Source organism: Taudactylus pleione, unplaced genomic scaffold, assembly GCF_031769625.1.
Source record: "Taudactylus pleione unplaced genomic scaffold, aTauple2 ptg000407l, whole genome shotgun sequence".
In the NCBI taxonomy this organism is placed as follows: Eukaryota; Metazoa; Chordata; class Amphibia; order Anura; family Myobatrachidae; genus Taudactylus; species Taudactylus pleione.
This window is the reverse complement of record NW_028284809.1, coordinates 3,288,652-3,312,007: the sequence shown is the minus strand read 5'-3', so window position 1 is coordinate 3,312,007 and position 23,356 is coordinate 3,288,652. Positions and strand designations below refer to the sequence as shown.

Sequence of the window (23,356 nt, the reverse complement as noted above, 5' to 3'; positions counted from 1 at the left end):
ACAAAACGTTTCCTGGGAGTGAATGGGGACATTATTACTTTGTAGGACACACTACCACATTTCAACAAATGACTCTCACCTTTAACAATCAAGCTGACACTCTGCATCCCCTGCTCGGAGGCCAGTCTTATACTACAGGAGTACAAGCCGGCATCGTCCTGGGTGACATTGGGGAGGGAGAGGGTGGCGTCCCCCTGTGCCAGGAGCTCTTCCGTGATCTCAGCCCCGGGTCTGAAAGCCGTAAGTTTTTCCACGTATGACAAAACCTTCTTTCCATCGTTCTTCCAAACCACGTGCACCTGGGCAGGGTCCACGGGGGTCACGCCTGAAGTAAACTTGCACTGCAAGATGGCGGTGGCTTCCGCCTGGGTGACAACAGGAACAGGGGAGGTGGTGACCTGTAGCTGGGCACCTGCGGGGCACAGAGGTTACGCTGTAAGCTGGGTACACACCTATACAATCATCTCGCAGGTCATAAAATTCACAGGCTCTTAGGGGGGAAGTGTATCAAACCTTGGAGACAGATAAAGTGGATAGAGATAAAGTACCAACCAATCAGCTCCTAACTGTCATGTTACAGGCTGTACTAGAAAAATGACAGTTAGGAGCTGATTGGTTGGTACTTTATCTCTCTCCAATGATGGATACGTCTCTCCTTTGGTGAGATATTGGAAGAGGTCCAGGAGCGCCGCTGGATTGTCAGGAGCCATCCGGCCATTCCGGGAGGGTAGGAGAGTATGATACCGTCATGGCCGTAACATGCCATCACTTGGCAATGTAGCAAAATCTGGGCAGGGGTGGCGGGCCAATGATGCATCATCCCCACAATAGACCCCTGCTTTGCCCTAGGTTTCTATGGGGGCTGTGAAGCTGCCAGATTTACCAAGCATTCTGGAGTTCGGGCTGTTTAGGCTGTAGCCTATGGTCTACACTTTGCAAAATTATCCTCTGATCTGCCAAAGCTCATCCAGTATGCCCAAAGCCCACCCTACGCCATCCAGAAACTACCATTTTTGGGCAAAACACTGCACCTTTTGCAGTCGCAAATTGGGACTCTAATGAAATATCTATACAATTGCGACATAGGCAAACACAGGGGGGTTTCCAGTTGCCTGGAAACCCTCCTCCCCCACCCATACTATGACCACTATAACAGTATATAATTAAATTTTACTATGAAATAACACAACCAGTAATGATTACACCTTTGCACCAACTAGGAGATCTGGAAAATGTGCACTGTTAGAGGTGCACTACTATAGACCATATATAGGGATAATTATTAATACTGTATAACAAACACTATCCAGTGCACAAGGAAACCACGGCAGTGCTAGGTTCTTCTGCCGCTCCCCCAAACTATCCAGATTTGCTCCAATGCTCTGGAATAATGCCCACATTTGAAATAAAAGCATTCAGCTCAGGCTTGGATTGCCCTACTACCACATCTAATGGGTTAACTATGCTGGCCCTGTATATGTCGGAATTATGACATACACTGCACTTTGTAGGACACATATTATAGCTGTTTAAGTGCTAATTCTGCCCTCTTCATGGGCTGGTCAAACTCGCTCTAAGATCAAGCATTTGGAAACCCCACTCTCTAGAAATCCTGCGTTTGCCACTGCGCGAGATATGATTTGCTGCTGGTCTCATATGGGGCCTTTGCTATAGATCAGTGGTTCCCAAGTGTCACCATCAAAAAGTGAAAAAGTGTTTTTACTCTTTATATAGATATTGCATGTATTAAATTGGGAACTGCAAACAATAAATACACACATGAAGCATGCAGAGTGCCTCTGGCTAAATGAATAACCAGTAGTAATACTATTGCAGGGGGACAGTAAGTGCAGGGTTCCAGCTAAGGTTATAGCACTGGTTATTAGTTTGGGGAGGGACTGTCCCGTATATATATTTATTTTTTTTACATTGAATTGGTTTTAGTGTGAATGACTTTCACAGTGTGGGGTAAGAGTCCCCCAAGTGGTATTTACCGGTACTACATGCAAAATAGTAAGTGCTTTAGAGGTCATTTATCATTTCCTGGAAATAGTCTCCCTAAACTGTCTTTCCTGAAGCTCTTGTTAGTACAGCGTCTCCGATGAGAGGCTGTCCCGCTATCGCTTTACGTGCAGCACTCGGATCGCACGCAGATGCTGACAGGTGCCGTCTTTTTATCACAGACGTATCTTGCAGCATTAGATCATGAGTAGGATGGTATTGCAAAGCCGCTGCCCTGCGCTACCCTCCACTGTGCAATACTGTACATCTGTGAATCAGGCCCTAGGCGTGTGCAGCGCGATTCCAAACATGACATCACCGGGCCGGGTTAATGAGATTTATATCGACTCACTTCATTACGCCTCCCTGCCAGTGTTAGGCTGCAGGAGGGTTGCAATTTGGGGGGGAGATCCAGGAGAGTGGGCATGTATGCTTTGAAGAACACAAAAGCAGAAACAAAGAAAGAAGTAGTGCAAGATGTGACTATTCTCCACCGAGGCTTCTCCATGGTTTGCCCCAGGTGGCCCAATGAATGACCCTTGTAGTACCTCTGTAATGGTCAGTCTGAGCTGAATCCCGACAGACGCTCCAAGAAGAATATAAGGGCTCATTCAAACACAAGCGCTGGGTAAAGACAAGTGGAAATTAACACACGCTTCATACATATCAGTGGCAGAACTTCAGCGGGTGCCTGGAGGCCGTGGACGTTTATTGTTAGGCACATTGGATCGTGTACTTCTCACGCAATAAAACAGAGATGTAGACACTAAATTGACATACAGATGTGTCCTCCCTCGCCTTTGCTGCAATTGGGCCAAACAGCCCCTCTCGGCGTTCCTGGTCCTGTAAGACTCAAGCGTCTAAGTTACAAAGCAAAGCTAGTAGGACGCACCAGCAGACTGTGCTGATAAATTTGATAGGTGACACTTGTATATCTGTCGTATGCGACTGAGTCTCTCTATCAGCGTGTTGCGAAGTGCTACCGTGCAGCGGCCGCAGAATTGTTCCGCGACAAGTTCCATTAAAAGACTCAGGGGCCTATTCATCAACACTAAAATAAAGTTTTTAAGGACATTTTCCTTAAATAACGTTATTTTGGTATTCATGAACAGACTTAACACAGGAGATATCACAGATATCTCCTTGCTAAGTCCCCCTGCGTTAATTTCCACACTCCCCATACATTAGTACATTAGTATGGGGATGTTGAAATTGTGGTATTCATCAAATTCCGAAAATTATAAATTTTCGGAATTTGATGCAGTTACTATTCGCCACTGTGAGGTGGCGAATAGCAGAATCCACTAACCTGTATCAGGTCCCCCGACGAGTCCCTCCGGCACTCTGCTCCGTCCTCAGGCTCCGTCCTGCTGGTCTGTCATGTGTGCTCCCCAGCAGAGCACAAGAAAGTTTAGAAAAAGAAAAAAAAAATTATTTTTTTTTCTAATCTGTCATGTGGTCTGCTGGGAAACCACGACAGACCAGCAGGACGGAGCCGGAGGCTGCTGCGCGGACAGGTAAGTCGGGGGGGGGGGGGGAAGGTGAGCGGAGGGGGGTGTGGGGGGTCGGGGGGGGGGTACGAAACTTACCACATCTGTAGGCAGTGCTGCGCATGCGCTGGTTTTACAGATGTAACAGCGCATGCGCAGCACTGTTTTCAGATGCGATAAGGTAGTGTAGAGAGGGAAAAGTATCTATTTCCCGAAAAGCTGTCATCGCAAAAATGACAGCTTTTCGGAATAGATACTTATGGAGAGGTGGAAGGATGAATTCCACCTATAATTAGCTAGAACTCCATGAGAGTTCTAAAGCTAATTATCTCCATTGAATTTTTACGTTTAATGAATAGGCCCCTCAGTTGCACAGACATACAAGTGTCACATATCTAATTAATCAGCACAGTCTGCTGGTGCGTCCTAGTCACATCGCCGACGCTGGCGGAGTTGCAAGGGACCTGGCAGCTCACTCCCGCCAGGTATATCGCCCTGCATGGCGTATTGAGGTAAAATGAGCAGGGACACGGCTGTAGTGCTGGACTTACGTAAAGCTGGTTACACACCTGAAAGAGATGATGGCTGTTCACATACACTGACTGACCATCATTGCCATCTAGCCGGGGGTCGTGTTGCGCTCCCCTCTCCGGCGGCCTGTACAGCACGATGCGCAGATATATCACAGCAGCCCATACTTACCTACATTTAGTATCTGCCCCCCGGGAGATGCTCGGGGAGCAGACACCAGTGGCCACTTTGGGGGGCGGGGACGGATTCCTACGTCATTAGGCCCGTCCCCGTCACGACAAACTGCCGCGAATTGCGGGAGCATAAGGAGGGGCAGGGCTAAATAACGTATCTTCACACCATTTAGACCTGCTCCCCTCAACACAGAGCCACGATTCCCGCCAATTATCTGCCCATCCTGCCCACTTCACTAGGAAGAGGGCAGGATGCAGGAGATGCAGATACTCTTCTGGGGGTGCAGGGGGCTCCCCGAAAATACGTGAACCTCCAGACACTTCCGGGAGAGTAGGTAATTATGCAGGAGACGTATCATCTGTACACACTAGCTGACGCACACACGATATGTCGGCCATATAGTAGCCATCGCATCATGTGATTTGATGTTGGAAGCCTTACAACCATTCCACGCCAGACTTCTGGTGTTCATCCCTATTATACTCTGTGACACTAGGAACCCTTCTCCTCCCACTACATAACTCTCAGTCTGTAGCTGCCTGCTTCCTCCATTCCCATCTTCATATCATATCACTGCCCCTGTCACATGCAGCCCTGTCCTCATTAACACAGCACTCATCTCCTGATATACTCTGTGCTGCTCATCCCACTATATAACTCTCAGTCTGTGGCTTCCTGCTGCCTCCATTCCCTTCCTCACATCATGTCACTGCCCCTGTCACATGCAGCCCTGTCCTCACTAACACATCACTCATCTCCTGATATACTCTGTGCTGCTTGGGACCTGGCTCCTCCCACTTTATAACTCTCAGTCTGTGTCTTCCTGATGCTTCCATTCCCCTCCTCACACCATGTATCTGCCCCTGTCACATGCAGCCCTATCCTCACTAACACATCACTCATCTCCTGATATACTCTGTGCTGCTGTTGACCCTGCTCCTCCCACTATATAACTCTCAGTCTGTAGCTGCCTGCTTCCTCCATTCCCCTCCACATATCATATCACTGCCCCTGTCACATACAGCCCTGTCCTCATTAACACAGCACTCATCTCCTGATTTACTCTGTGCTGCTGGGGGACTTTGCTCCTCCCACTATATTACTCTCAGTCTGTGGCTTCCTGCTGCCTCCATTCCCCTTCTCACATCATGTCACTGTCCCTGTCACATGCAGCCCTGTCCTCACTAACACATCTCTCATCCCCTGATATACTCTGTGCTGCTGGGGACCCTGCTCCTCCTACTATATAACTCTCAGTCTGTGGCTTCCTGCTGCCTCCATTCCCATCATCACATCATGTCACTGCCCCTGTCACATGCAGCCCTGTCCTCACTAACACATCACTCATCTCCTGACTAAACTGTGTGCTGCTGGGGACCCTGCTCCTCCCACTATATAACCTTCAGTCTGTGGCTTCCTGGTGCCTCCATTCCCCTCTCCCCTCCTCACATCATGTCACTGCCCCTGTCACATGCAGCCCTGGCCTCACTGACTCATCACTCATCTCCTGATATACTCTGTGCTGCTGGGGACCCTGCTCCTCCTACTATATAACTCTCAGTCTGTGGCTTCCTGCTGCCTCCATTCCCCTCATCACATCATGTCACTGCCCCTGTCACATGCAGCCCTGTCCTCACTAACACATCACTCATCTCCTGAATAAACTGTGTGCTGCTGCGTACCCTGCTCCTCCCACTATATAACCCTCAGTCTGTGGCTTCCTGCTGCCTCCATTCCCCTCCTCACATCATGTCACTGCCCCTGTCACATGCAGCCCTGACCTCACTGACTCATCACTCATCTCCTGATATACTCTGTGCTGCTGGGGGACCCTGCTCCTTCCACCATATAACTCTCAGTCTGTGGCTTCCTGCTGCCTCCATTCCCCTCGTCACACCATGTACCTGCCCCTGTCACATGCAGCCCTGTCCTCACTAACACATTGCTCATCTCCTGATATACTCTGTACTGCTGGGGACCCGGCTCCGTCCACTATATAACTCTCAGTCGGTGGCTTCCTGCTGCCTCCATTCCCCTCCTCACATCATGTCACTGTTCCTGTCACATGCAGCCCTGTCCTCACTAACACATCACTCATCTCCTGATATACTCTGTGCTGCTGGGGACCCTGCTCCTCCTACTATATAACTCTCAGTCTGTGGTTTCCTGCTGCCTCCATTCGCCTCATCACATCATGTCACTGTCCCTGTCACATGCAGCCCTGTCCTCACTGACATAATCACACAGGTACTTAGGTCACTGCCACCCTGACACTCGTCTATGGAATTACTCAGTGCCGCCATGTGCATTCCGATGACTGTGATTGGCTACATGGCGGTTTAATCCCACCCAATGGAAATCTGCATCAGGACCTATGTGTGTAAATGTATATCCTGGTATATGTGGAGAGGTCAGCAGCCCTGTAGAATATAACATATATGTGATGAGCTGTGATGTCACCTGTGTCATACTGTGAAAGTGATGGAATGTATTACAGCCAGTGACAGTAGAACACGACCCTATACACAGAATACATCATACAGGAAATGTATAATAATGTACTGTACAGCATCCTGCATTATAAGACATGTTAGAAGTCACCTTGGAGCATATTTGCCTACTTTTAAAAATTAATTTCAGGGTGACTGTGAAAGCACTAACTATGAGGGTGGCGTTAAAGTGGGCGTGTACTGCTACATCTAAGAGGCGTGTCATAAAATTGATTTACATACATATGTAAATGAGCCCCAAAGCAGATAGGGCCCCATTTACAAATGAAGTATAACCCCTTTGGCGTTCGCTACAGGGGTTATATCATCTTCATGTATTTAGTAAACAGCGGTAATCTTAGATTACCGCTGTTTGTACAGCATCGCTCTCGCCATCTAAAAGATGGCGAGAGCGATGCGGGCCCCATTGCCGGCAATGGAGACCCGGCGGTGCCTTTCCGGCTTCAACGAAGCCTTCCAGGCACTGCCGGGTCTCCCTGTCATGCACATGCGCAGATGGACCGTCGCGCATGACCCTGGAGCCCCGTCGCTGGCAACGTTAGGCTGCCAGCAACCCAGCTGAGGACCTCGCTGAGGACTTCGACTTCGCGGGACCTCGCCGGAGGGGTAAGTATTAGTAAATACCAGTGGAATTTTCGTTTGTATCACAGTGATACTAAATGAAAATTCCCGCTGGTATTTCAATTCGTTTGTAAATGAGGCCCTTAGTAAGAGCTACTTGGTGATAACAACAAACTGATACTTGGCGCATACACACGGTCAGATTTTCTGTCAGATTTGAACGATAACAATTTTAAAAATCGTTCAATCGTTCATATCTGACAAAAAATCTGACATGTGTGACTTCACACGATGCCCGTTACCGTTTTTCAGATAACGATATCTGACATCTGAGGTGTTTGCAGTCAGATTTGGACGATTCCATTCATTTTAATGCAGTCAGAAATCGTTCAATGTTCATCTGACCGTATGTGTGCACCATACTTTTCAGAAAATACATGTAGCCATAGGGATCATTGGGGGAGATGTACGAAGCCCAGAAGCGGTATCAGCACACGTTATGTGCGCTGATACCACTTCTCCCCGATGTATGATCGGGGGTCTGGCTGGTAAATAACAGTGGCCCAGTCATTATCGGCGCTACAAGATAGCAGCGCCGACGGCAGGGCCATGTACGATCGGTCATAACGCATGACCGTTCGGCCGGCTGTAGCTGTCGCTATCGACAGCTACAGCCTGGCGCTAGCCTATCCTCACAGCAGGGACAGCGCTGTCCCTGCTGCGGCGGCTGCCGGCTCCAGGGCTCCACGCGGGGATCTCGCGATACTTGCGAGATCCCGCGCATGCTCAGTGGAGCCGGCCGGGACAGAGACACAGCGCGTCAGCACTAGGCTGATGCGCTGCTGTCTCTAGCGGGTAGCGCCGGAGGGGGGAGTTAACGCTCCCCCTCTCCGGCCGATGAGATGTTTATACATCTCATCGGTAGTGCTTCCTGCTTCGCCTCGGTAAAGAGGCGAAGCGGGAAGCGTTATAGCGGCGCGGTAAGTGCCGCTATAATACATCTACCCCATTGTGCCTTATACCCAATACAGGAAAAGGACACTAATGATCACATTTGAATGCAGGGGCATAACTAGGTATTTGAACGCCCCATAGTTATAGTTTGTAAGGGCCCCTATGTACCGCCCTATGGTGAAAAATATATAACACATGTAACTTTGACAACAGAGATGGGCCCCCACAGCTCTAGGCCCCATAGCAGCTGTACCCCTATGGTAGTTGCGCCCATGTTTTAATGTATATATCTCTGGGCCTGATGACGCTATTTGCGGATGGTCGTTCAGAAAAAGGGGCTGGCTATTTAAATTGAGCGCTCGCTCTTTGCGGTCTGTTGACGCCTCTATGTCTGAGCGAGCGAACGAAACATGCGCTCGCTATTTTGTAAAGACGCCCCTTGGCCGCTCGCATCATACGTCATCTCCGCTATTTATTAGATTAATCGAGTACATCGAAAGGCGTCTGAACTGCTCGCTATTCTTGTGGTAGCATTTTCCTACCGCAATCACTGCGAGCAGTTCAGGCTAAAAGACAACCAAGTGACGTGGTCGATGACGCTGCTTTGTTAATTATGCACACCCTTAAAACGCCCGTTTTGACCATTTGGCACGCCTGCGTTCGGATCTCCACTCCCCGTTTTCAAGCACCTTCCCCTGTTACCACCCACAAACGCCTCATCCTGTCACTCAAATTAGCAGGCCCTCGCTATTTTGCGAGCACATGATTTCCGACCGCACTGACTGGTTCGCGCATACGTACTAAAACCCATACGCATGCGCAGATGTGCGAACATCGCTCGGAGCGAACGAGCGGCTCTGAATCAGGCTCTCTGTTTTTTGTTGTATAACAGCTACATAATGGGGATAAGGTGCAATCAGGGAGATTGCTAGAGTCATCAGGGAGACTGCTGCTATTTCAGGGAGTCTCCCTGACAATCACCTGTGGTGAAACGCCTGTCTGTCTCATCTATTAACCAGCTCAACACAGGTGTCTGCAATCATTAATTAGGTGGGAAGTCCAGGAGCAGAGTGTTTTGTACAGGGTGGAAGGGGTCATGTTGGAGGGTAGGTTATAATATACTGTATGTATACAGTATTTTATAGTTACTGTAGTAGCAGAGTATTATACATACATCGTGGCCTGTGCAGGTTTGTATATACAGTATGGGGTATATTTACTAAAGCGCTGGTTTTTAGAAGCACTTTCTAGAACAGGGGTTCTCAACCACGGTCCTCAGGACCCCAAACAGTGCATGTTTTCCAGGTCTCCTCACAGAATCTCAAGTGAAATAATTAGCTCCACCTGTGGAACTTTTAAAATGTGTCAGTGAGTAATGAGTAGACCTGTGCACCTGCTGGGTGACCTGGAAAATGTGACCTGTGTTGGGTCCTGAGGACTGAGTTTGAGAACCACTGTTCTAGATAACAGCTAGAATCTGATTGGTTGCTATGGGCAACATCTCCACTTCTAAAAAGCTGCACTTTAGTAAATAATACCCCGAAGTCGGCTATAATTGCTCCTGCATCACATGTACGGATGAGCTAGTCACCTGTATGAGTTGTACGCGTCTCTAGGGCTGGCTTTCCATGCGCTCAGTTTCATAGCCGCCATCATTAAAAGTGCGCACTTCCATCCGCTCTACACCTGGCGCAATAGTTCCATCTGGAAACTGACGTAATATATACGCTTACTACAAAATCTGGCGGCAATGCCGAAATTCCCTCCATGAATTTATCTTACGTGCAAATGCCCTGCTGCCCCCCAGTTACGCCCCAGCAGCGACTGAAATGTGTACGACTGTACATTGCCCGTGTTTACACGCAGGATACAGCCGCAAAACCGACTTGCGTTCACCTTCCATGAGTAAAGATGTAGTTTGTCGGAGCATTTACGGCCGTAGGCGCAAGAGCTACGTGTAACACATACAGCAGGTCCCCTGTTCTATAACAGTACACGCTGTGCTCCTCTCTACTACCTGGTACCAGCTTGCACTGCACCGAGACACCATAGCCTGATCCGTGTTTGGCATTAATATGGGCCAGGCCTGGTGCATTCATAGCTGGGTAGAATCTGCAGATCACATTCTAACACCTCAGGACACAGGACGGCTGGGAATCCCCCAGGAATAGTTTCCCGGCGCGGACCAGACACAGAGCAGAGATGAACAATAGGGATCACCGTGAATAAATACAAAACCGCTGAGCAAAGGACAGAGAGCACAATGCCACACAATGGTGCTGACATCTGCACAGCTACAGGTCCTGGCACCTAATGGGTAGAGCACAGGGACAGGCACACACCCTCCCCATAGTAATGCACAGTGACACAGACAGAGGACACATACAGATGGAGAGAGGCTCAGTCTAGCACTACAGTCACATCCTGCTAACACTACAATATCACAAGGACATGATCACACTGCAGCCTGTGCTGTCTGCCTGCATCCCCCATTCAGTGCATTATACTCACAGGCTGCTGTCACCATCTGCAGCAGGATGAGGACCTGGGAGGACATGGTAATACAGCACCACAGAGGTGACCAGGGCCTCCCAAAGCTACCAGTCACAGAGCTGTGTCTCCTCCTACCGGGGGGCTGGCAGACCACCCATCACAGATGCAGATGGTGCAGGAATGCAAGCCCCTACCTCATAGACAGGGGTACTGCAGCCACACTGGGGAGGGGGGCATGGGATGTGGTGGATGGAGGTCTCTGGTCAGCGTGCTGCACAGGTTACTACGGGAGATCTCCCTGCTGCATTATTCCGAGCTCTGTGCTAACAGGCTGAGAGCATTATTATTTATTGACTAAGGTCCCAGGAATCCCCAGGGGGTGTGTGATAACACATTAATGTGCCACTACCGCAGACACCTGGGAATTACACATTTTAACGTTTGTAAATGACACCGATTAGCTGCAGCGCACCCTGGTTTGCAAACAGACAGCGATGTATTTAATCATTCGCTTTCAATGTGTTTCCATACATTATGCCACGGAAATGTATCTCGCTGCGTTGCGGCATTTGTCACCATATTACAATCTTGGAAGCAACTATTGATTTTGATCATGATGTCTGAAACACATGTATATATCATGACTAATCAATACTGCATATAATCAATGCTACATATATAAATATATTGAGCCTGAGGGCCGGATTCAGCAACGATCGCAGTTGGTAATTCGCATGCAATCGGCCGTTTGTTGCTATCTGCGCACGCGTATGCATCGCAGTGTGGGTGCGCGAACTAGCCACTGTGATCAGGAGTGAGATCGCAGTGACTACCCAGACCCATCGCAGACTGATTGACAAGAAGCGCCGTTTGTGGGTCGTCTGAGAAACGCAGGCATACCAGTGCGTTTGCACGCCATTGCATGGGCGTGCATAAATTATCCACTGCGATGCCGTGCGCAGCCTGTGGCCTCATAGCGTGCGCTGAAGTTAGCCATTACTGAGTAAGGTCAGGGCTTGTGCGATTGTGCGTGAGGCTGCCATGGTACTCTATTGTACCGATGTTTTCGCAGTCTTGCTAAACGTTACGGATGTGTGTAAGGTAAGGTGGGCGTCCCTGTGTAGTGCTGCGACGGCATAGCGATCGCAATGGATTAGCATACTATCGCATTTTGCGGCCGGATGGGAGACTTGCCCACTCTTCCGGGCAGCCGGTAACGCCACTCGGTTTTCGGGTGCCTCCTGGTTGCTCCGGGAGAGTAAGCAAGTACAGTATGTATTATGGTTTATTTATACTGTGTCGCTAAGTTACGCAGCGCTCTGCGGGGAGAATATCGGTCATTCATATCAGTCCCTGCCTCAATGGAGATTACAGTCTAAGGTCTTGGCAGTGCATATATCGGATGCAGTGGAGCGATGTTTTTCGTGCGCGCATTCATCTGCGTGGCGTCGCACAGACATGCAGAACATATTTGCACGCAGGGTCTGGGGATTATATTGTGCGTTCCAGGGTGACGTCAGGGAAGTAACAGGCATGTGGCACCTTATGGGAGTGTTGCAGGCGTGTCACTAAATGCTGCTATGTACAGAGACGCACAACTGCGCACATAGGAGGCCACACTCAGACGCTGAAACCGCAGCTACTGTACTCTAAGGCTGGCACATGTTTCCATGGTGAGACCGATGTTGCGCCGAAAGATGCACTGGACGGTAATGCAGCATCGATAACATGCTTGTACACCAGGGTAGGGCTTTGTAGCTACATTAGCATAAAAACGCAGACGCACCTGCAGCCAAAGACGCAAGAACGTCCGCATCTTTTGCTAGATGTTCTAGTAAATGAGGAGGCAGCAGGTCTTCTAGAAGGAAATCCCCTTCCTTCTAAGATATATATGGGTAAGGGTGAGATAAGCCAAGACTTAAATCAACAAATGAAGACTGCGCCTGTGTGTAACTAAGCTCCCCCCCATTCCTTTTTACGTTTCAACATTATTTGTTTTTACCTATTAGAACTAGGGATGTGCAGGCTCGGATAGGTTCGAGTTTGCACGTGGAGTTCGGATTTTTCCCTCCAAAAAAACGGAACTCAGAAAGAGGCAAAACGTCATCTTGCACGGACGAACATCATCATTCCTGGACAAAAGTCCAAAAGTCCAGGAATGATGATGTTTGTCCGTGCAAGATGACGTTTTGCCTCTTTCTGAGTTCCGTTTTTTTGGAGGGAAAAATCCGAACTCCACCTGCAAACTCGAACCTATCCGAGCCTGCACATCCCTAATTAGAACCATTTGTACTGCAATATTACTCACCACTTTACTCCTAAGAGCACTGTGACTCTATTAAAGAAGTTAAATACATCTCTTTTGTGTCAGCTTGATATTTACATATGTATATATAGAAGCTTAGTTACACATTTACACACAGGCACAGTCTTCATTTGTTGATTTAAGTCTTGGCTTATCTCACCCTTCATATACTACAGACTTCCATATTAGGGGCAAATGGCTCTATTGCTAAGGTGTCTGACTGCTAAGTGTGAGGTGATGGGTTCAAGTCCCAGCTATGACAGTGTTTTCAAATGTGTTAAATTAACGAGAATATGACTGAAGGCACTTAGGGGCCTATTCATGATGTTAATTATCGGGACCCCGATAATCGGGACCCCGATAATTAACTCTAACTCACCGCAGCAATTCATCAATGCGAAATCAGCTGCCCCCGCGAGCGGCTTCACTGCTCCTTTTCGGGGCAGTGAATCTTTTCACTACTACTGTCGGAGCAGTGACGGCGGTATGCATGCGCGACCTACAGGCCACTCATGCGCTCAAGAGCCCCGACGTCCGGCGGAAGGAGCAACCCGGACCTTCTTCCCATAGGGAAGAGCTTGTAGCGATCCACAAGTGGGGGTATTCACCATCTGAAGATGACGAATGCTCCCGCAGTCAAGCTCCGAAAATATTATATTTTCGGAGCTTGATGAATTCTGTCCCCATACTAGTATATGGGGACAGCGGGCCATTCCGCCAACAGAAGGTAAGTAGGAGATATCTGTGATACTAGTATATGGGGACAGCGGGCCATTCCGCCAACAGAAGGTAAGTAGGAGATATCTGTGATACTAGTGTATGGGGACAGCGGGCCATTCCGCCAACAGAAGGTAAGAAGGAGATATCTGTGATACTAGTATATGGGGACAGCGGGCCATTCCGCCAACAGAAGGTAAGTAGGAGATATCTGTGATACTAGTGTATGGGGACAGCGGGCCATTCCGCCAACAGAAGGTAAGTAGGAGATATCTGTGATACTAGTGTATGGGGACAGCGGGCCATTCCGCCAACAGAAGGTAAGTAGGAGATATCTGTGATACTAGTATATGGGGACAGCGGGCCATTCCGCAAACAGAAGGTAAGTAGGAGATATCTGTGATACTAATGTATGGGGACAGCGGGCCATTCCGCCAACAGAAGGTAAGTAGGAGATATCTGTGATACTAGTATATGGGGACAGCGGGCCATTCCGCAAACAGAAGGTAAGTAGGAGATATCTGTGATACTAGTGTATGGGGACAGCGGGCCATTCCGCCAACAGAAGGTAAGTAGGAGATATCTGTGATACTAGTGTATGGGGACAGCGGGCCATTCTGCCAACAGAAGGTAAGTATTAGATATCTGTGATACTAGTGTATGGGGACAGCGGGCCATTCTGCAAACAGAAGGTAAGCAGGAGATATCTGTGATACTAGTGTATGGGGACAGCGGGGCATTCCGCAAACAGAAGGTAAGTAGGAGATATCTGTGATACTAGTGTATGGGGACAGCGGGCCATTCTGCCAACAGAAGGTAAGTAGGAGATATCTGTGATACTACTGTATGGGGACAGCGGGCCATTCCGCAAACAGAAGGTAAGTAGGAGATATCTGTGATACTAGTGTATGGGGACAGCGGGCCATTCCGAAAACAGAAGGTAAGTAGGAGATATCTATGATACTAGTGTATGGGGACAGCGGGTCATTCCGCAAACAGAAGGTAAGTAGGAGATATCTGTGATACTAGTGTATGGGGACAGCGGGTCATTCCGCAAACAGAAGGTAAGTAGGAGATATCTGTGATACTAGTGTATGGGGACAGCGGCCATTCCGCAAACAGAAGGTAAGTAGGAGATATCTGTGATACTAGTGTATGGGGACAGCGGGCCATTCCACAAACAGAAGGTAAGTAGGAGATATCTGTGATACTAGTGTATGGGGACAGCGGGCCATTCCGCAAACAGAAGGTAAGTAGGAGATATCTGTGATACTAGTGTATGGGGACAGCGGCACATTCCGCAAACAGAAGGTAAGTAGGAGATATCTGTGATACTAGTGTATGGGGTGTATATCTGTGATATCTCCTGCTTTACCTTCTTAATGAATGGCCCGAATACTTAATTGTCACAATTGCAGGTGATAATGTGCTTTTTCACCTGCTTTTGTGAAAATTAAGTGATGATGATGAATAGGCCCCTTAGGGTCAGAAGGGGAGATGGCTCGAGCAGTAGAGGTGATGGGGGAAGGGGAGACCGTGATTAGACCCCGTCCCTTTCACACCATATAGCCCAACCCCCTCCTGGTGGACCCACAAATTCTCCATTAAGTCTCCCGATCCTGCCCGCTTCACTAGGAAGCTCCTCCCTTTCATGCATCTGTGAAAGACCATTAGGTTGATCTGAGCAGCTACCAATTTATATTGCTGATCTGAGAGGCATGGATGGGACCAGCATTTGGAAGGTGTGCTGGTTCCTGTAGTGCCATTTGGAGGATTCTGGGGTGCCTCCAGGTGAGTTGGCTCTTAACTTAGATATATTAATATATGTGCTATTATCATGTGGCATAACAGTATGCAATTATGTGATCCAAAGTGGGTGCTATTATCATGCAGCGTTAGGGACCACCGGCAGAGAGACACCTTGACGCGCCCCGGTGCTTAATCATATCTTTGCAAATATATGTAACAAATATCTCTGGATTTTTTTTAACATGCAGTATTCAAGTCTTATTGCTGATTTATTGCAGTCTGGAATGTTCCTCTGCAAACCCTGTGCCCAAGTCTGGCAGTGTATCTGGCAGTACCTCTGGTGCTTGACGTGTTCATGCCTTCTGGTCTCTTTCAAAGGCACATGTGTGGAAAAATCTGTATTAAATGCACCCTCTGGGGTTTAACGCGCAGGGAAACCCATAGATTCCAGCACTTAATCTATGGGTTAATGCATGCTACAGTACAGTAGCTTCGGGTTTACCATGCAGACAAATTGACTAATAATTGGATAGCTCCGGGCGTTAAACCTGAAGCTTTACCCATGCGATAAACACTGCAAGTAATTGAATCTGCCCCTAAAACAGTGTGCTACATCTGCAAGCTGCATTCAAAGTATATTAGTGAATTTCACTCCTATTACAGTTGCATTCAGAGTATATTAGTGCATTTCATTCCTATTACAGCTGCATTCAGAGTATATTAGTGCATTTCAAAGCTATTAAAGTTGTATTCAGAGTAGGGATGAACGGGTTTGGATTTATGGAATCCGAACCCCCCCCGATCCGAGTCGGATCCGAATCAGGCTCGAGTTTTCCCGCCTGACTCGGATCTGAAATCGAGGCAAAACGTCATCATCCCGCTGTCGGATCTCGCGGGTTTTGGATTCTATAAAAGGTCCCTGCGTCGGCGCCATTTTTCACTCCGGCTGTGGACAGTGAAGAGGGAGGGTGGGAGTTAGGGCTGGCTGGGCTGTGTTGTGCTGTGCTGCTGTTGTCCATAGGGGCTGTGTCCACTCCTCCAAACTCCATAGGACTGGCTGGGCTGTGGTGTGCAGTTTGTTGTCTATAGGGGCTGGCTGGGCTGTGTTGTGCAGTCAGTTGTCCATAGGGGCTGTGTCCACTCCAAAGTCTATAGGGGCTGGCTGGGCTGTGTTGTGCAGTGTCCCATAAAGGCAGTAGTCCTAAAGGGGTGCTGTAGTGTTGTCCAGGGGGTGTTCTGTCCATCAGGGGTGCTACCTCTAAGTGCAAAAAAAAATAATTTTTTTTTCTGTGTTTGTGAATTGTGTGTGCTGTAGCCGCACGTGCATCAACAAAGTAGCGCCAAGCGTGCGCCTATGTCATAAATCAAGGGCCGTCTGGCTCGTCTGTTAAAGGGTGGTGTAACCCCCAAATTGCACTCCAAAAAATTTTTAAATTCTTCTTTTCTGTGTTTGTGTATTGTGTGGGCTGTAGCCGCACATGCATCAACAAAGGAGCAGCGCCAAGCTTGCGCCTGTGTCATAAGTCTGTTAAAGGTGGTGTAACCCCCAAAGTCCACTCCAAAAAAAATAAAAATTTCTTCTTTTCTGTGTTGTGAATTGTATGTGCTGTAGCCGCACGTGCATCAACAAAGGAGCAGCGCCAAGCGTGCGCCTGTGTCATAAGTAAAGGGCTGGCTGGCTCGTCTGTTAAAGGGTGGTGTAACTCCCAAAGTGCACTCCAAAAAAAATAAAAATTCTTCTTTTCTGTGTTTGTGTGCGCCTTAGCCGCACGTATCTATCAATATAACATAAATGGAGAACAAAACTTTGTCCGATAAAAATAAAATAGGGAAAGATCAAGAACCACTTCCTCTTAGTACTGAAGCTGCTGCCACTAGTCATGACATAGACGATAAAATGCCATCAACGTCGTCTGCCAAGGCCGATGCCCAATGTCATAGTAGAGGGCATATAAAATCCCAAATGACAAAGTTCAGGAAAATGACCTTAAAAAAAGCATTTAAATCATCTGAGGAGAAACGTAAACTTGCCAATATGCCATTTACGACACGGAGTGGCAAGGAACAGCTAAGGTCTTTCCCTATGTTCATGACTAGTGGTTCAGCTTCACATGACGATGGAAGCCCTCCTCCCACTAAAAAGATCAAAAGAGTTAAGCTGGCAAAAGCACAGCGAAGAACTGTGCGTTCTAAGAAGATATCCCAAATCCCCAAGGAGAGTCCAAGTGTGGTGGTGGTTGCGATGCCTGACCTTCCCAGCACTGGACGGGAAGAGGTGGCTCTTTCCACCATATGCACGCCCCCTGCAAGTGCTGAAAGGAGCACCCACAGTCCACTTGCTGATATGCAAATTGAAGATGTCACTGTTGAAGTACAACAGGATGAGGATACTGGTGTAGCTGGCGCTGAGGAGGAAGTTGGCGAGGAGGATTCTGATGGTGATGTGGTTTGTTTAAATCAGGCTCCGGGGGAGACAGTTGTTGTCCGTGGGATGAAAAAGCCCATCACGGTCATGCCTGGGCAGAAGACCAAACATTCCACCTCTTTGGTCTGGCAATATTTCTATCCAAATCTGGACAACAACTGTTTTGTGAAAATAGTAGGGGTAGGGACGTTAACCACCTAGGAACATCCTCCCTTATACGTCACCTGCAGTGCGTTCATAAAAAGTTACTGTCCAGTTCAGAAACTTTGGCTAAGACCGTAAGCAGTCCAGGGACACCTAAATCCCTTTGTCCTATTGTATCCAAGCACCTGCAAACCACACAGACAACTCCCTCCTCATCAATTTCCTCCTTAGTCAGGATCGGAAGTAGTCCTGCAAGCCATGTCACTGGCATGACTGACTCTCCTATCCGGGATTCCTCCGGAGGATCCTGCATTGCTATGCCTTCTACTGCCGCTGCTGCTGTTGCTGTTGGGAGTCGTTCATCATCCCAGAGAGGAAGTAGGAACACCACTACTTTTACTAAACAATTGACCCTCCAACAGTCCTTAGCGAGGAGGATGAAGTACGACAGCAGTCAAAATGAAGCAAAATGGATAACTGAGGCCTTGACTGCTATGTTGGTGTTAGACGTGCATCCGGTATCCGCCATTAGTGCAGTGGGATTTAGACAATTGATGGAGGTAGTGTGTCCCCGGTACCAAATCCCATCTAGATTCCACTTCACTAGGCAGGCGATACCGAGACTGTACAGAAACGTCAGAAAAAGTGTCCTCAGTGTCCTGAAAAATGCGGTTGTACCCAATGTCCACTTAACCACGGACATGTGGACAAGTGGAACAGGGCAGGCTAAGGACTATATGACTGTGACAGCCCACTGGGTAGATGTAACACCTTACGCAGCAACAACAGCAGCATCACCAGTAGCAGCATCTCAGAAACGCCAGCTCGTTACAAGGCAGGCTACGCTGTGTATCACCGGTTTCAGTAAGAGGCACACCGCCGACAATCTCTTAGAGAAACTGAGGGAAATCATCGCCCAGTGGCTTACCCCACTTAGACTCTCCTGGGGATTTGTGATATCTGACAATGCCACCAATATTGTGCGGGCATTACATCTGGGCAAATTCCAGCACGTCCCATGTTTTGCTCACACAATAAATTTGGTGGTGCAGAATTTTCTGAAAAACGACAGGGGCGTGCAGGAGACGCTTTGGGTGGCCTGAAAAATTTCTTTTGCCATTCAGCGGCTGCGTGCCAAAGACTGGAGCGCCAGCAAACACTCTTGAACCTGCCCCGCCATCACCTGAAGCAGGAGGTTGTGACACGGTGGAACTCAACCCTCTATATGCTTCAGAGGATGAAGGAGCAGCAAGAGGCCATTCAAGCCTATACATCCACTTATAACATAGGCAAAGGAGGGGGTATGCATCCGACTCAAGCGCAGTGGAGAATGATTTCCGTGTTGTGCTCCAGCCCTTTGAACTTGCCACACGTGAAGTCAGTTCAGACACTGCCTGCTTGAGTCAGGTCATTCCCCTCATCAGGCTTTTGCAGAACAGCTGGAGAAAGTGAAGGAGGAGCTAAGATGGAGCGATTCCGCTCGGCATGTGGGACTTGTTGATGAAGCCCTTCATTCGCTTTGCCAGGGTTCGAGGGTGGTCAATCTGTTGAAATCAGACCACTACATTTTGGCCACCGTGCTTGATCCTAGGTTTAAAGCCTATGTGGTGTCTCTCTTTCCGGCTAACACAAGCCTGCAGAGGTGCAAAGACCTGTTGGTGAAAACACTGTCAGCTGAAGAGGAACGGGACACGTCAACAGCTCCTTCTTCATTTTCTCCCGTAACTGGGGCTGCCAGGAAACAACTTAGGTATCCTAAGCAACCCGCTGGCGGTGATGCAGGGCAGGCATGACCAAGTTTGGACATCTGGTCCGGACTGAAGGACCGGGCAACAATTTCTGACATGTCTACTGTCACTGCATATGATACTGTCACCATTGACAGAAAGGTGGAGGATTACATCGGTGACAGCATCCAAGTAGGCATGTCAGACAGTCTGTACCTGTACTGGCAGAAAAAAGAGGCAATTTGAAGGCCCCTGTACAAACTGGCTCTATTTTACCTCCCCTCCAGTGTGTACTACGAAAGAGTGTTTAGTGCAGCCGGGAACCTTGTCAGCGAAAGGCGTAGGAGGTTGCTTCCACAAAATGTGGAGAAGATGATGTTCATCAAAATGAATTATCAATTCTTCCAGGGAGACAAGCCTCCAGAACGTACAGAGGGACCTGTGGTGGTGGATTCCAGCGGGGACGAATTAACACTCTGGGCTATATTTACCACAATCCGCATATTGAATGCAGATTGTAGTGTGATATTAACGATTGAATTCGCATTGCGAATTCAGGCAATATCACAGGGATTTACAACAAATTCCTTGCAGGGACAGAGCTTGCGATAAAGCTCTGTCCCTGCGAATCCCCTCCGCACACTAGTCACGGTATTTTCGCAAAAAATACCGTGACAAAGTGCCTGCACATGTGCTGACCGGCCGCCGCTGCTACCCCCCCCCCCCGGTGCCAAGCCCCGCCCCATGATCGCGGACCTCCCACGACACCCCCACCCCCCCGCAACCCCCTCCCCCAATTACACTCACCTGCATGATACGGGCCTCCGGTGATGTCCTCCATGCCTCCGATCAGGTGATCTCCCATACTGCACTGGGACCCAATCACCTGATGACCGGGCCGCAGTGCACTATGGGAGACCAGCTGACCGGAGGGGAGTCCTCACCGGACGCCCGATCACCGGTCCCTGGAGTCAGGTAAGTAAAAAAATGTTTTGACTATTTTCTTTTTTTTACAGTAATCAGCTTGCGGTCTGTTTAGACCACACAGCTGATCACTGGGGCCGGCTCCAGGCTCTGCTCTGCCTTTTAGAGCAGAACAGGAATCCGGTAACCGGGGGAGACCCTGGATAACGCCACCTCCAGGTGGCGTTATTATCACAGGGCTTTCCCCGATATTTTTTTACAATTTATTTTTAGTAACTTTGGCCAGATCACATTTCCCATTACAATTATGGGAAATGCGATCTGATTACTAAAAATAAGTGATACTTAGGGGTTGGAGTAGAATTTTACGAATTCTACTCCAATTGCCCTGTAATAACTATAGGTGATACTAAAATAATGTGAAAAGGGTGTGAAAACACCCTTTTTCACATTATTTTAGTAAAAATAATGTTAATAAATAGAGCCCTTTGTGATGATGAGGATGTACACAACACTGAAGAGGGTGAGGAATCGGTGGATGAGGAGGATGAGGACGACATCTTGCCTCTGTAGAGCCAGATTGTGCAGGGACAGATTAATTGCCAGCTTGTTTTGTGGGGGCCCAAACGAACCAATCATTTCAGCCACAGTCGTGTGGCAGACCCTGGCGCTGAAATTATTGGTTAAAGTGTGCATGTCCTGTTTATACAACATAAGGGTGGGTGGGAGGGCCCAAGGACAATTCCATCTTGCACCTCTTTTTTTTCTTTGCATTATTTACTGTTTGGGGCTAGTTTTTCAAACTGCCATCCTGTCTGTGTCACGACCCTATCTAGTTGTCACCTTTTTGCCTTGGGACTTACCCCTGTCAGCTCCCCCATGGATCTGTGTGTGTAATTTGCCTGGAGGATTTGCTCTGATTATTGCACCTGGCCTCTCCTCTGTCTGTGAGCACTGCTAGCCCTGATTGGAATCACAGGTGTGGTTCTGATTCTCAGAGCTGCAGAGATGTATACTCCCTCTGCATGTTGTGCCTTCCACCACTCAGAATGCTACTACCAGACCACCTGTCCGTATCTACCAATTGCTGCCAGACCCATGGTATATATATCCTCTCCTGATAGCATTCTAGGCCTGAACATCTCGTCTTCCCGTGGTGTATGGTTCATGCATTCAAGTCTGTCCCTGAAACCTGCTACAGCAATCCCTGGCGCTATCCAGAAAACCTGTTTCAGCTGTACCTGGCAATCCAGTAAATCTGCTGGCAGCAACCCCCGGTGCTTCCAGAAAACCTGTTACAGCCAAACCTGGCAATCCAGTAAGCCTGCTGACAGCAACCTCTAGTGCATCCCGAAAACCTGCTACAGTAATACCTGGCATCCAGACGTCCTGTTACAGCAATACCTGGCCTGTGCTCTGCTGCTAGTCCTACTCCTGGTTGGTCCCTGGCACTCTGTAAACCTGCATCGTGTCACCCTGCTTTGCTTCCTGCTGTGGATCAACTCCTGCCCCTGTTACCTACCTATTCCCTCCCTGAACCTAAAATTCCCAAACCTACCCATTCCTTCCTGAAACCTGTTATTTCCAATTATCCTGTCCAGCCTGCAAATTCCCAAACCTACCCATTCCTTCCTGAAACCTGTTATTTCCAATTATCCTGTCCAGCCTGCACCTGAGTTCTAGCCTTTGTCATAGTAATTCCAGATTACCCTGTTTAGCCCTCGTCTCAGCATTACCTGACTTCCCTTCAGCCATTGTCACATTCCAGTCCTGAGTCAAGTTCCAAGCTCATCAGTTCAGTCCACGTTGTTCCAGTCCAGAGTCAAGTTCTTAGTTCATCAGTTCAATTCAACAAGTCTTCCTGCCGGTCCCAGTCCGGTCCCTCCAGTTCCTGTCATTTATCATCAAAGGCAGTTTTCACTGCTACCCAAGTCTTGTAAATAGAGCTATTTACATTATCTGTGATTCCAGTCATGCCGGCCTCCGTTGAAACCCGATCACCACCTGAGACAGGTAACTCGCAGACACCAATCATGACAGTCTGCCACTGCAGTGCCACTCCTAGATGGGCCACGTGTTTGTGCCGCCCACTCGTGTCGCTTTGCATAGTCATCCAGCTACCTCGGTGCAACCTTTTGGCCTAAAAACAATATTGTGAGGTGTTCAGAATAGACTGGAAATGAGTGGAAATTAAGGTTATTGAGGTTAATAATAGCATAGGAGCAGAATAACCCACAAATTGTGTGATTTTAGCTGTTTTTATGCTTTTTTAAAAAAAAATACAGACCCAGAACCCAAAACACGGAATGGTGGTTTTGGCAAAACCAATCCAGATCCAAAACACGAAGAAAGATCCAGATCCAAAACACGAAAAGTGGCCGGTGCACACCCCTAATTCAGAGTATATTAGTGCATTTCAAACCTATTAAAGCTGCATTCAGAGTTTGTCAGGTCATTTTGAACCTATTCCTCAAACTGCTACTTGCTAGAGAACATTAGAGTATTGTATTTGTCTAAATTGCATCCAATAGTATGTGAGGGACAATACTATTTATAATTCTAATAAAAAATACATTGGTATTTCAAGTCTACTGCTGTGACTTGTATTGTATGTGCACCAACATCTATGGTGCCCACTGAAAAAATGAGGC

General features: G+C 48.2%; 1 protein-coding gene across 2 annotated transcripts in view; it reads right to left on the bottom strand.

The window, feature by feature from the left end:
• Positions 1–22,529, bottom strand: part of LOC148506377 (uncharacterized) — a 37,131-nt gene extending 14,602 nt beyond the window's left edge. Inside the window, exons 1-2 of one of the 2 annotated variants that reach the window (XM_088446849.1) lie at positions 22,442–22,529; positions 80–412 (exon numbers count right to left, since the gene is read on the bottom strand). In XM_088446849.1, the coding sequence (XP_088302975.1) occupies positions 80–412; positions 22,442–22,460 (352 nt within the window). In that variant the 5' untranslated portion in view covers positions 22,461–22,529. Of the gene's footprint in view, positions 1–79; positions 413–10,732; positions 10,970–22,441 lie in introns of those variants that run through there. The other variant, XM_088446848.1, reaches the window with a different exon arrangement.
• Positions 22,530–23,356: the final 827 nt, after the last annotated feature.